The 14,543-nt window shown below is 44.6% G+C and overlaps 1 protein-coding gene across 3 annotated transcripts; it reads left to right on the top strand.

The window, feature by feature from the left end:
- Positions 1-586: 586 nt before the first annotated feature.
- LOC142796434 (uncharacterized) lies at positions 587-12,042 on the top strand. 3 transcript variants are annotated; one of them, XM_075887050.1, is made up of 5 exons: positions 587-1,029; positions 5,993-6,047; positions 8,194-8,282; positions 11,437-11,596; positions 11,694-12,042. In XM_075887050.1, the coding sequence occupies exons 1-5, from the start codon at positions 847-849 to the stop codon at positions 11,954-11,956; spliced, it is 750 nt and encodes a 249-aa protein (XP_075743165.1). In that variant the 5' UTR covers positions 587-846; the 3' UTR covers positions 11,957-12,042. The 3 variants fall into 3 exon arrangements, with proteins under 3 accessions (XP_075743165.1, XP_075743166.1, XP_075743164.1); XM_075887051.1 differs by having other exon boundaries at positions 5,985-6,047; XM_075887049.1 differs by having other exon boundaries at positions 587-1,039; positions 5,985-6,047.
- The last annotated feature ends 2,501 nt before the right edge of the window (positions 12,043-14,543 follow it).

The following is a 14,543-nucleotide window of genomic DNA, read 5'->3' as shown; positions in this document are numbered from 1 at the left end:
GACTAAATATGGAAAGTTGCCTTTGTAAGTTAACATGACAGTACCAAATGGAGAAGCCACACGAGAGAACAATTCATCGTGGGCTAAAGAATGTGTTTTAAATATTATACACAGCTTTGCAAGATAATATCGACGAGTTTTACTCGTCTAGGTGTGGGAGGTGTAGGCCTGATAAAATGCGATGTTGCTTCAGAGCCTTTCTTTCGTAATGTTGCAATTTTATTCAAATTTCAAACGCGGCACCGTAAATTTCTACTGGGTGCTCGAACACGGCAAGCAGGTCGCGGGGCAAAATCTTTGTAACATTTTATTACCGAAACAGCGATACTAGCAATGCTTGAGCTGCACTAGCTGTTTTCTAAATTGTAACCTCCTCAATCTCATCACTGTGATCAGGAAACAGAGAGGAAAAGTACAGCAGTAGTACGTAGAGAAATATTTAATTTCAAGCCCTTAAGCAATATCATCTAAACAAATTGCCAGTTCACTGTTGAATTCTCGATGGAAACAAACAGCTGATCAGGGACGCAAGCTTGGCTTGGCACTGGCTTGGCCGTTCATACAGAGCCAAAAGCCGCTGCAGGAAACTGGATTGCGGATCGTATTGAGACAAAATATTTTATACATTTTTGTTTTCTTTGTTTCATTTCTCTAATTGCTCTTGTGATGGCGTGGACCGCGCTTCGTCATCTCATGTACCGGCGCACTGTTTTTAAGTTTAGTATGGCGCACGATAATACATGATTGCGTGCTTTAATTTAAAAAGGTTCGCGAGTATGGCAGCAACACTGCAATGTCGGGAAGAGGCACGTGGAAGAGGATAGTAGTAGAACCAGTAGCAGCTGCATGCCCGGGTGGAGCGACGGATGCCCAGATGGAGGAATGTCAACCCGATGCCTTTTGTGTTGGCCGTTCTGGCAGTTCCGCCGACTTTATAGAAAGAGACGACCCCGTCGCTTGTCCTCTTCTCTTTTCCTTCGGGCATCAGCGACAACATTGACGGACGACATGTTCGACTTCACCGTGGACGTGAGTATAGGTTGGTTTTTCATTCGAGTGAATTCTTGTTCAGATTTGCAACTTGTCGACTTCATCCTGATCACCTGTCACCGGCAATAAGTCACATACGTGTGATATTTAGGTGAAATAAATTAAAATGCACATTTTCTGCTCCATTTGCGTGACTTAGCTACACCAGGACATGAGGTAAAGCCTTTGTCGCCTAGCCACTAGCAGGCAAGATCGATCACTCGCATCCTTCAGTTCACGAATCAACGCGCCTGCCTTAAAATTAGTAAGCTGCTCGCAAAGAATTCTTACCGAGGCAATTTTGTTTTCTGTGAACAATGCACCGTAGATTTGTCTTGAATAACAAAAAAACACTTGAAAAATAAATGTCGCGACCTTTTAGAAAACGCCGTGTCTAAGAGCTAGACGCGGCATTTTGTAAAAGGCTCATTAAATTCAGTATGTTTTCGTAGTTTCTGCTTAAAATTATTATTGTCTATGAATTTCATGGCCCAATCTTTTGCTTTGGCTGAAAATCTCGGCGGCAAAAACTTTGTTCAGTGTCCCTTTAAGGGCAGGTGTAGATGCCATCATTTCAGTCGCAAATCTTTTTGCTAGTCGGTCGGCTGGTTAACAATAAGGGTACTAACTAGAGTTCCAGATTTCATCAGCAACACATCATCATGGCTTCATCAGATGTTGCATTATATACATTCTATCCTCGTTTTTAAATAGGTGTACCGTATGGTCCACTGTTACAGGAAACAAGCGAGCTCATGGACAGTGAGCCATGTTGTGCTAACTGGCAGCGAGGCTTGTGAATGGGACGCCTGCGCATAGAATCGGGGTGCGCCCAGTTTTGTCTGCCATTTCTCCGCCTGTACGCATGACAGCATTGGAAAGCGCATCCGTATTTTAGCTGCGCAATTTATCTAGCCCAGTGCCTCCTGCTTCAGGGATTTCCTGTGAGCACAAAAAATGCATGATTTTAATCGTTGCTGCAGTGTTTTACAAGTTGTCACCGTAAAGCACATCATATTTTTTGCATAATGCTCGCTGCAACTAGCAAGTTTCAATGACTCAAAATGCTGTTCAGGTCTGATGTAGCAAACATTTTAAGCTCGTCCTCGTGACCATGAAATATTGGTTTATTAAATAATGGAAGGCAGAGTTGGTATCAGTTGATTTACTGTGTGAAAATGAAAAGTGTGAAGGACCGTGCCTCGCAAGTAAGCCCCGAGAGCATGAGCAGAGAAGTAGCAGATGAGGATGCTCATGCGCTGCATTTCCAAATCTCACCAGCACTAATGCTTGACGGACTGCTGGCCACGCACTAGCGTGTTCTTTCTGAAACAGGACTTTGGCCCTGTAAGCAAGTTCTTGAAGGGCATAAGTAAAACGTAGAATGGGCCCCCTAAATGCACCCATCCTTGAACCATTGGGCTTATAAATTAGTGCTCTTTTCAAAATACAACTATTCTGAGCTATAAATTGTGACAGAACAGTGCACGAAGTTTAAAAATGGGAAAAAGGTCTTTAAATGTCCCCTTTATACATAGTGTTCTTGTGATGTCACTTCTGCCGTTGTCGCCCTCTCCCGCCATGCCCGGGTAACTCCCTGGGTACCTACGGCAGTTCACGTGCTGCAGTGCGGTTTGTTGGGGGCTCGTCATCTGTTGCTGTGAACGATATGGAAGCATTGTGGTTTTTTGTTGTCTTACTTTAACGAGCTCATTGGATTAGGAAGGCCTCGCTCGTTCACTCGATACAAGACCAGATAATCAAGATGTGCGACACATATACCAGCCACGGCGTACACCGGCTGCCCGCCACAACCTATGAGGGTTTATTATCTTGCTTTTACTACAAATTGCCTGGCCCAAAAACAAGTGAAAGCTCAAAATCTCTCGAGCCGCAATTTTAAGAGTGGATGTGCGAAGTGCAGCTGCTCCCATCGAAAACTAGTCGTGCAGAGCTAGGCAAGTTTACAAGAGATATAATATTATGAATATATTGTCACGGCCTACGCCACCAAAGTAGCAATGCCCCCCCCCCCCAAGTGTTTTAAACAGTGCTGATGTTGAGCTTGAGCCTCTTTGATTGCAATTTGCGGAAATAGTCGAGGAAAATATTATACAAGGCAGATAGCGACTTTGCGTGGTGTGTGCCGCAGTAATGCCAGTCATCACTTTATTTTTCGCGTATGCTTTAACACACTTTTCACTTTGTATTTTGCTTTTGTTGTACGCTAATGTACAGTGGAGTCACTGAACATGATAGAGACCGTGTATAGAATTAATTGACTAATAAAAAAAAATCCTGACGCCCAACTTGAACCGATCGGCTATACTTCAAAGTGAACTAATATTGTTTCCCATTCTTTATAGTTTGTTTCAATGCAATACCAAATCTCCGCGATCGCCCTCACGATTTTAACCGCCTTCCTCGCCATCATGATTTTAACTGCGGACAAGTTTGTATGTACAGTATCTTGGTAAGCTATATCTGTTTGCTGGTAAATACTTGGCTATGGCACTTACCCGTAATGAAGTTGCACCTGAAGATGCAAATATTGCAAAGTTTCTTCAAGTAGCTTTTGTTAATCTGCACCAGCCAAATACGCTGGTACTTTTAGGAAAATCGCAATGTGCGTTCTCAATTTAAGGTTATAAGTTGCAGCGAAGAAACACCCTAAGCTCTGCTCCCTCTGCGTGGACTACTAAATCAACTTGCCTCACTAGCAGCTCATAATTTCTCAAACTTGCATCGTGAGGCAAAACTAAACGGGTGCAAGCACGAGGAGACAACATGGCAGTTGTAGGCGATAGATTCGGTTGGTGCCCGGGCATGTTGGTGGCGCATTTCGGAAGTGACGAAAAGGCGCTGGGAGATGCACGTGCACACTTTGTATAGTTGCTGTATTGGACAGCAAACTTTTTTTCTTATCTGAGCAGTTTTACCAAAGGAAGCTTCATCATATGGCGTGATAAATGAAGCGAATCCACAGGTTGAACCACATCATAGCCTCGCTGTGCTTTTGTACTTTTTTTAGCTCGCAAAATTTATTGACGGATAAGGCAGCACTTGTTTCTTTACCATATGATCATCTCCGGTGTGCTGCTGCCTCAATATTTCAAATTCTAAGCATTTACACCATTGTATGCTAACTTTTCCTTCAAAGTGAGACAAGCCACATGTGTATCGTAGATCAAGAAGCATGCCAGTTTTACGTACTTGCAAGGTAAACATCAGAAATGCCCAGTTGATCAAAAATACTAGTTTAATGGTGCATCTACATAGCAGAGCACCTGTGGCACCTCGGGAACAAGATAATGCCACATATGTTACAAGAGATAATTAAAAAAGACAGGGGACGTTCCGTGAACAAATAGAAACAAAAATAAAATGGCACGTGGCAGCCAGCGAAGGCGGCAAGGGGGGGGGGGGGGGGGGAGCCCGCGGGACTTCAGCGGATGAACGTAAGGTGTGTGTTTAATATGTGGAAGAAAAAAAATTCAAAATTTTGGCGACTGAAATGAGGGTGACTTAGTGAGTGCGCTCATGACGAGAGTAAACACGGTTATTATCATTTTTTTTTCAAATCTCTTTTGAAAGCCACAAAAAATCTGTATGTGGTGCAGCCTAACAGAAGGTCCGTGAAGGCAAATTATGCATTCGTCGTTGTACAAAGGCCTATTTTTTTTTTTTCATGCGCACCATCCCCGCCGCGGTGGTCTAGTGGCTAAGGTACTCGGCTGCTGACCCGCAGGGCGCGGGTTCGAATCCCGGCTGCGGCGGCTGCATTTCCGATGGAGGCGGGAATGTTGTAGGCCCGTGTGCTCAGATTTAGGTGCACGTTAAAGAACCCCAGGTGGTCTAAATTTCCGGAGCCCTCCACTACGGCGTCTATCATAATCATATAGTGGTTTTGGGACGTTAAACCCCACATATCAATCAATCATGCGCACCATAAATAGTGCTCAAAATTTAATTGCATATGTTGTTTTCATCCCCGCTGTATTCCGTGCTGTTTATGATGTAAAAAAAAAAGTAGCACGCTGAAGTGGTGCTGCTTTTGGGCAACAGTTGGGAATGGCGGGGTGCATGAATGTGGAATACTGCCGCTTACACTCAAATCATTCTTGTGGTCACCTCCCACTGTTTGCAGCATCAGCTGCATGTGTTGTGTATACACAGCTGCATATTTCCTAGCTAAAAAAATTTGATTTTAGGTGTTTCTCGCCATTTTCCATGTAACTATTCCACAATTGCACACACTGATCAGCAGGCTTTCAATTGCGCTGAAGGACACAGGTGCCATAAAATTCATAGTCGATTCTTTCAAGAAACCGTATGTAAAGGCTGAAGCTTCATGCGTACATACACACACACATACCATATTGTTTTTTGTACTTTATGAAAGCTGCGAAGGTCTCATGTGCCTCCAAGCGTAACCTGTCTTATTTAATCTCCATCACCACAAAAGTTTTGTGAGTTTCAAATAAAAGTACTTTGCGCATGGCCACTTTTGTGTAATTTTTTTGTGTAGGTGTTATTTGAGCAGCCTACAGTGTTTACTTTATAAGCATGTATGTATATGGTGCATTATAAGGATGCAGAATGTGTGTAGCTGTACAATATAGATGAAGTGTAAAAATTAAGTGTGTCTATTGTAGTGTTCTTGCAACCAATCTTACCCCCGTATTCTAGAACGTCCCTCCACTCAACGCTTCACCTTCACTTGAGATGGCTGATGGGAGCGCCGTCTCTAAGCAGAGAAAATTGCTGCATGTCAGCAATAATCTGCTGTGATACTCGAGTAGCGCAGCGTCGCTTTCAAACGAGCAGCGGCACAGGGCTCAACTCTGTCAAATGAAGGGTGAAAGTCTAGTCGGGGAGTGTTTATGAATATGGGGGTTAGTTTTGTTGTCTTGTTAACCTGCCATTAACACTGGATTGATGCTACTTTGCTCTAGCTGTACAGTGCTCTCCAAGGCTCAAGGAGGCACCGCACGGGGAAGGCTCGGAGCAAACCATGCGTGAGTTTCCTTTCATTGTTACACTATGCACGTATTAAGTGATAGACTTTAATGTATGCTATTTGTATTGTGCATGTTTTTGGGAACATACAACTTCCAACATTTATATGTTCTGACGAAAATCACGCAAGAATGAGAGAAGCTTGTGCAAAAATTATGCAAGAGTGTAAGAAGCTTTTGCAGAAGTCTGTGAAATGAAGTTTTGAAATTTTGTGGCAATGTGTCATTGTACAGTGGTCAACAGTCTTGCTCAGCATGCTTGACTGCAGGGCTCCCGGCTGCACAGGCGCATCTACGAAGTGCCTGATGCATGATGGGCCAAGTGTCAGCCTGCACACTGGTGCCTCTTATTCCCCGTTTGTCTGTTACATCAGTGTCTCTTGTAAAGGGGATCAACTGTGCTACCTTTTTTTTTTCGAATGTAATGAGTTCTTTTTCCAGATTATTGTTGTTTTAAGGTAGAGCCTCACATTTCTATCAAATACTGAAGATTCTATTTTTCCTTCTAGATGCTATGAAGTCACTTCTTGTGTTACAATAGAGTGAACACTGTTATGAGAAAAGCTACTTTATGGAGTTAACTCACTCCATATTGACTTAACACACAGAATTGGTGAGAACTACACTCCATTCCAGCTGCATTGGGAATAATATTCATTTGCATACTTCTGTTTCTTTTGTTTGTTTGTTGGCTGGAGGTTTGGAGTATAGGGTGGCCAGAGGGCACTGTGTAGTCTTTCTTCATCTTCCCAATTTTGTGAACATCAATTGATAGCCGTATGGGAAGCAGCCAGCATGCTGAAACAGCGGTGCAAGCATGCAAGGTGTTCACCATTGCATGCAGTCAGTTGCTGTGAGCAACCTACTGCATACAATTAACTGCGAGTGGTGCTGCACTATGTGTGCCTCCTGGAAAGCTGCAATGGTAAAGTGCCACAATCATATAGTAACATGGATAACATCGTAATTTGTTTGTTGAATAATTTTGCAACAGAATCAATGGAGTTTTGGATAAATTTGTGTATCTGCCTGGTTCATCAAAGCTACAGAGTCAAATGCGGTATATACTCGCGTATTATGTGTACTTTTTTTGTCAATCTGGTCATGTGCGAAGCTAGTAGGAATCGCTGGCCTAAAAGCTCAACTGGGAATATATGTTGCAGGCGTTGTCACAGCTGTCTCAAAGCGGATTGTCATTTGTTTGCTAAGCCTGTTCAAATGCCCCCATTTTCTTGAAGTTCTTCCGAACAGTGCTCACAAAAACCAGTTCCCATGACAGGGTTATACCAGAGAACATAAGTACTCTCCAATAATTGTCGGGAACCCAACGTAAAGTAAGATGCAGACAAGGAAGCGCGATGCCAACACAGCGCTGTGTGTGTCGCCCTTCATGTGTGTGTGTGTCCATTCCTTCTCCCAGTCTTCTATTGCATTGTGTTCCCTCCGATATCTAACCAACACACCCAAGCTTCTATGCTAAGTCTTATTCAACGCACTCTTCTGCTGGCTCCCATACTGAATATTGCATGTCGAAGAACTCCACGCTGATGTGCTTAGCGGTAGCACGGTTTCAGTTTTCTCCGGTAAGCTTTATAACAGCAATCTGCCTCGTATATAATTATTGTAGCCTATCACAAGGAACGGTAAAAACGCAATGGCCAGATGGCGAAACCGAAAAAAAAATAGTGCGAAAACCTGCCTCATCTAGTTGATGTGACAGGTCCTTGCACGCGTTCAACATCTGTGCTGTGTCTCGGGAATACATTCTTGCCGTGGAAGAGGTGGGAAGATAGGAGGCAAACCTTTAGGCATTTCGGACTACACATAAACAGGTTTCGGTTTTCAAGTTCGATATTCTAGGGAAAGCATAAAAGTTCATGGAAGAAGGTACCTTGCACTCAGTCCATTTTGTGTAAGACTGCACTCGCCTGCTCGACAAGAGATGTGCCTGATCAGAGCATCATGAAGTCAAATGTGTCTGTGTGTGTGCTGGCAAGGTGGCTCGGGCTGGTTGGGGAGGGCAAAGTATGCGAGCAAAAAGTTTCTTGTAGTAAAGCAGGCTGGCTAATTATACTGGTGAGCAAATTATGTGAGAATGCAAATTGTGCGAGTAAATATCGTATGTATGTACTCTTGTATGTTTCAGCTCTATTGCTACGGATCCTGCGGATCCAACTTGGCATCCGGCAGCAACAAAGAGAGGTTCTGCAGGAGGTGCGACAGCTGAAGCACGAGGTACGGCTCCTGTCCGTGCCTCAGCACGCCCAGCCAGCACAGCGCCCCTCTGACCTTCCCCGGCTGCCTGCTGGTACAATTGGAGAAGTGGAGGCAGCAGAGGCAGCTGTGCAGAGTAAAGCTGTGGCTGTGGCTTTGGTGTATATTTCTTGATTTTTAATATGTCTATGTAACATGCAGAAATTTAGTACTGCTTTAAGATACTGTGTTTCGGGAAACAAACTAGTCAGGTTATCTCATGAGCCACTGTACTACAGTCGAATATGAATAATTCGTACTCAAAGAGGCCAGAAAATTTGTTCAAATTAAAAGAAGTTCAAAATAATGAAAGTTACCGTAATTATTTGAATCTAACACGCACCTTTTTTCCGATTAAGAGAGTTCATAAATCGCATGTGCGTTAGAATCGAGTACGAAAAAAAAAATGAATATGGTCATTCTATTGCCATCGCCACTTACAAAATGGCCGCCCCCTACGTGCGTCGGCATGGCGCGTCGGTCATTTCTGCCTATGTGTTTCCCATGCGCGGCACTTCATACGTGTGCTGAGGAGTTCGTCATCTTGTAGTACATTAGCATCGACGGCATGGTAGGGCCGACTCCAAAAACTCGACGAGTGCACCACAATGCTGCTTCTAAAAGAAAAGTCGTCGCGTGTGCCGGAACGGACAGAAATCGGGCCGCATCGCGGTCATTCGAAGTTCCCGAAACGTGCGTGCGGGACTGGCGGAAACAAAAGCAGAATATTGTCGACAGCAAAGATTCACGCAAAGGCTTCAGTGGACCACAGCAGGGTCGGTTTCCACAAATTGAAGAGCTGCTCAGCGAGTATGGGATTAAGCAGTGAGCGGCACAGCGGCCCGTGACGACAGAACTGCTCCAAGTGCAGGCTATGCAGTTAGCCTTAGAAAAAGGGCTAATGCAGAGCCATTTTAAAGCGAGCAGGTGCTGGCTAACGAACTTTATGAAGAGAAAAAGCTTTTCCCTCCGAAGGCCAATGGGCATATGCCGTAAGTTGCCGGAGGAGTACGAAGAAAAGCTTCAGAGTCTTCAGAGGTTCCTCCTAAACTTGCGGCACAACAACGGCTACCTGCTTGGGCAAATCGGGAATGCCGATCACACGCCTCTTTACTTCGACATGCCTGGCATCACAACTGTCTAGGAGAAGCAAGTTTGTGTACTGACATCGGGCCACGGTAAAACTACAGTGACAGCAATGCTCTGTTGCACGTCAGATAGGCATAAGCTTCCCCCGTACTTCATATTTAAACGGAAGACGCTGTCAAAAAGAGTCCTTTTCGCGAGTGGTGTGATCAAGCGGGCCAACGAGAAAAAAGGGTGCGCGTTGCAACCGATGTCTTAGGTTTTTTTTTTTTTTTTTGTCGTGGAAATCGGGGGCGCGTTACAATCGAGGGCGCGGTAGAATTGAGTAAATACGGTAAACGAGCGGAGGGCTCACCATGCAGTGATGCATGTGCATGGAGTTTTATTCACAAATTACAGGACATCCGTCATTAATTAAAGTAGTCAATACATGTCTGTACACGTTGGCCTTACAACGAGTCAACAAGTTTTGCGTGCAGTTTGCAAAGCATTTGTACTTCGACTTCAGTATTCTCCTGGCAAAAGAAGTTGCGCGTGGCAATGTCCAGTGCTGACACTCTTCGAAAACAACTGTGTTTCCGCTGTTACCATCTGCGCTGCAGCCGGAGCGTGGCCAGCACATGATGAGAATGGAGGAGCGTCTCCACCTGGAGAAAAGCAGATCGGCATTCAAGAGAGAAACACTCCGCGGCCGCTTTTTTTTTTCTCTCTTCATGCGCGGTGTTGAAAGGAGAAGAGTCTCTACATAGCAGGAATGAAAAACAGGGAAGCGTGACACCGGCGAGTTGCAGATCGGCATGAGAGAGCCAACTCTCTGCGACAGCTTTTTTCCCCTCTTTCTCTTCATGCGCAGTGTTAAGTGGAGAAGGGTCTCTACGTGGCAGGGACGGAAAAAGCCGAAGCGTGGCACAGGAATGTCGCAGATTGGCATTTGGCAAACATTCCACCGCAGTCTTTTCTTTCCTTTTCTTCATTTTCTTCTTCAAGCACAGCGATGAGGTGTCTGAAGTGCCACCGCAGGATTGGGCGAGGTGCTGAGAGCATTTTCGGAGCGCGGTATAGCTTTGATAGGACCACAGTGTCAGTTCAAATTAAGTGTGTTGGAATTAATGAGATTCTACTGTATTTACTATAGTCTGTGAAGTCCGAGTGAACTGTCCTAAGCTAGCAGACGATGTAGGCGGCATGGTGTGTTTGATGGGCAGTGACTAGCAATAGCCTGCTTAAAACAGACATTCAGTAATTTTGTTCATTTATCACCCTATTTCCTGTCCGGTGCGGCTCTCTCTACTTTGAGCTACAGTTCACCCTGCCTTGTGTTAGCCGATTTCTTACTTTTTTAAAAATCTAACATGCACCCAATTTCGCAGTGTGAAGAAAAATGCACCCTTGTTTATTGTGATGAGATTTCTACAGCGACATGCCTCTTTGTTGGCTATCACAGAAAAATATAAACAGCAAATGGTGCGACCATCTAGTGCGACTTTTATTTTTTATCAGTTTCATCTATGACCAAGATTTGGTCACTCTAAGGTTGCCTCTTAGTACGCCTTGATCATGTTCATTTATCTTGTTGTGCTCTGCTTACAATGCATTGATTAAAAACATGTCCAAGCTTCTTTTTGAATTCCACATATTTTATCGTTTTTCACCTGTAGAAGCTACTCCTGGTCAACATTCAGGCAAAGACATTGTAACCTCGAAGAAACGTGTATTGGAATTTGAGCACTGTACAAAGTAATTATACTATTTCATAGCTAGAATCAATATTTATTAAGGGTTATAACAGTGTTGTATTTGATTTCATAACAGCGAAACTGCATTCAGGGAAGGACTCTGAAAGGTTCTCACACTGAGTGTGAGAGGGCTGATGTGGAAACCATTTTAGGTCAAGTGAGTTGAAGTTAGCGTAAAAATACAATGAAATGTTGTGATGCCCAAAAATTCAAGTTGTTGTTTTCAGTGTCCTCTTCTTGCAGATATTTATCATGAAAACATTTCGATGTGCTGTTGCGTTTACCCTAGCTATGCTTCTTGCATTTTTTTACAGCGCAAGCACCTCCTGCAGATTGGGGGACGTGGCCTCCGAGAAATTGGTGTGAATGCCATGAAGGCTGTATTGGCACATGACGTGCAAGTGCTGTACAGCCTTCATGGCAGAAAAGGGAAAAGGGCCTTTGTGAACCTGAGGCTCTGTAGATTAGTGACAGGTTAGACTTGTTCATTGTTTTATGTGTGTGTACCCTTGTGTATTCTCTGTACTGCAGTGCTTCATGTGTACTATGGTATTTCTGTTCTTGTATGCAGATGTCATCTGCCAAAAAGCAAAGTGCGACCAGGCGGAGGCCCTCAACTTTATTAAGAGGTGGCTGCCAGGGTCTGGTGATCGCTGTGGGGGCAGGAAGCGGCGCTTCAGAGAAACATTTGTTGTGGAGCAGCCCGATGATCCCCACTCTCAGAGTGGAGATTATCGGCTGCTCGCGGCAGCTGGCTTCCTGCCCAGCCACAGCAGCCAGGGCCTTCACAGCACCACTGTCACTGTGCCCCCAACGCAACCTGACCTGCAGTAGAGCGGGCCTTTTTTAGTTGTGTATATATATTTTTCAATGTATACATTTTTTGTTGTACCAAATAAATAAAAAAAACAAAGAATAAATAGTCTGCAGACTGTCGGTGGTGCACTGTTCGGCTAGCTTATGCTGATTCGGAAGCACCATCACCATGTTTTAGTTACAAAAAAAATGCTCTAAACTATGAATATTCTTGATTACCATGTGGGGGACATATGTGGGGATTGCAAGTGGGGGACATACGCTTTCAGCATTTACTTCCTAACGACTTTTTTCGATCTGCTGTACCAAATAACAGTACCAAATAAAGCACTCGCTATTGCAAAAGATAAATTGGTAAAAAAATAAACTACACTTCTAGTGTTAGCAAAGGGAATGAGAAATAAAAGATGAAATAGATCGAGTAACTGCTTTCAGTTTTCAGCATTCAATTTTCTGTTGCCCCAAGTATACAGGGCTGCAAAGCTACAAGAGCGGGTCATCGAGGCATATTGTTTAAATCTTTCTGTAAGAAAAATTCCCTACTAATAATGTTTACATAATGGCAAGCCAATCAGTAGCCAATATTCGTCGTGCAGGAAACATCGGTGTAATAACGGCATTTGATTGGCTGCAATGTGGCCCTGGATTGGTCCAATGTCGGTCGTACATCCGTAGCCAATATTCGTCGTGCAGCAAACATCGGCGTAAAAATGGCATGTGATTGGCTGAAATATGGCCCAATGTTGGCCGAACATTGGCAGCTTTGTCGGCAATACGATGGGCCTTCGTCGGCCCAATGTTGGTTGCATACTGGCTAAAACATCGGCAGAACGTCGGCCCATCATTGGCTTGAACGTCGGCCCAACATTGGAAGAAGTTGCACTTCCGACGTCGGCCCGACGTCGGTGCCGATGTTAGCCGATGTTGGTCCAAGATTGGTCCAACGGCGGCGTGCTGCCTGGGCGGTAGCCTTCATTACCCACAAAGACTTGCTGGAGGCGGAAAACAACTGCCGCAGAATTGAGAAGCCTTGCTAGAGATGGTTTTTCCTGGGTTGTGGAGCCCATCTTCATTTTTTCAACTATCTCAGCTCCAAGGAGCAGAATGTTTAGAGCAGCAAAATACTTGCCCATACTTTGGAGGCTTAAAGCTAAAGTGGCATGCTGTGACGATATGAAAGCGTACCAGTTCGACACTAAGTGCATAAACCTTGCTGTCGTTTCGGCAGCTGCCTCAAGCAGCTCTTTCTTTACCAGAAATCTGACAGCTGGGACAACTTCATTGAAAATTTGGAGACGCTGGCATTTGTGCGCTTCTGAAGTTCACACAGCTGCGACTCAGGTACACACCTGTGTGTACCTGAGTATATGCAAGACTGTGTGGCAAATTGGCAAATTGACTTCTGGAAGCGAGGCTAGATGATCCGCAGGGGCGTGAGTAAGATGACTCAGGTGTGCTCTGAGCACTTCCATTAAAATATGCGTCTAGAGTGAGTAATCATTTGCGATCCCGATTGTCTCAGCTGTTGATGAACATCGCGGTAGCCCCAGACAAACTCGCAGAGCCATAGCCATGATGCTTGTGAGAGTCCGAATGGTGGTTCTGCAAGTATTGGTCAACACAGGCAAGCTGTATCACAAATAGACGAGAAAAAGCGTTTTGTACAATTGCATCATTGCATGTAGTGAAGTCCCCCAGGTTTTTCCTCAAAGATACTTGAATAAGTTAACAATGTCCGTCAGCCAACTCTTCAAGTGGGCCACATGTGGACCCCAGCCGAGGTCTCTATCAATGAATACGCATAAAAATATGTGCGTCTTCACATATGGTATGACTTGGTCATCGATAGATATAGCGAATGATCTAATTAGCTCTCGACTAAAAGCAATCAATGCGCATTTCGCTGGCGAGATTTTCCGGCCCAGTTCATTGAGGTACACTGATACGAATGTCGCAGCATTCCGAAGCCTTGCGCGTACCTGAGGTCTTGTCGCGCCAGATGCACAGACACAGATGTCACCAGTGTACATAGGTAGCTTGACCACACTCGGTAGTCGTTCCACAAGACCAATGAGAACGAGGTTGAAGAGGGTTGGACTCAAGACACCACATTGCGGAACTCCACGATGCGTGGGGTGTTGGGAGGTTGGATCATCTGCAGTGTTAACAAGTAAGGTCCGCCCTTGTAAAAAACTGCGTGTCTAACAATACAGTTTTCCACCTAGACCCACTGTCTTAATGGCTTCGAGGATAGAGCCATGAAGAGCGTTGTCGTATGCTCCTTTACATCAAGGAACATGGCTACAGATAATCGTTTGCATGCCTTTTGATGCTGGGCATACGTGAAAAGATCTATACCATTGTCAATGGAACATTGGTGACGGCGAAAACGAGCCATGGCGTTCGGCTATATCTCGTAGTAATCAAGGCTCCATTCAAGCCTAACCCAGATCTTTCTTTCCATTACCTTTCCAATCAAACTTGAAAGTGCGATCAGTCGGCAAGAGGTAATGCCTAGGGGAGATTTGCCAGGCTTAAGAAGCGTTACCAAGAGGCTGTTCTTCCAATCTTGCAGAACGACGCCAGCTAAATTGCCAGGATTCGT

The sequence above is a fragment of the Rhipicephalus microplus genome, chromosome 2, assembly GCF_043290135.1.
Source record: "Rhipicephalus microplus isolate Deutch F79 chromosome 2, USDA_Rmic, whole genome shotgun sequence".
Classification (NCBI taxonomy): Eukaryota; Metazoa; Arthropoda; class Arachnida; order Ixodida; family Ixodidae; genus Rhipicephalus; species Rhipicephalus microplus.
This window is presented reverse-complemented; position numbering and strand designations above follow the sequence as displayed.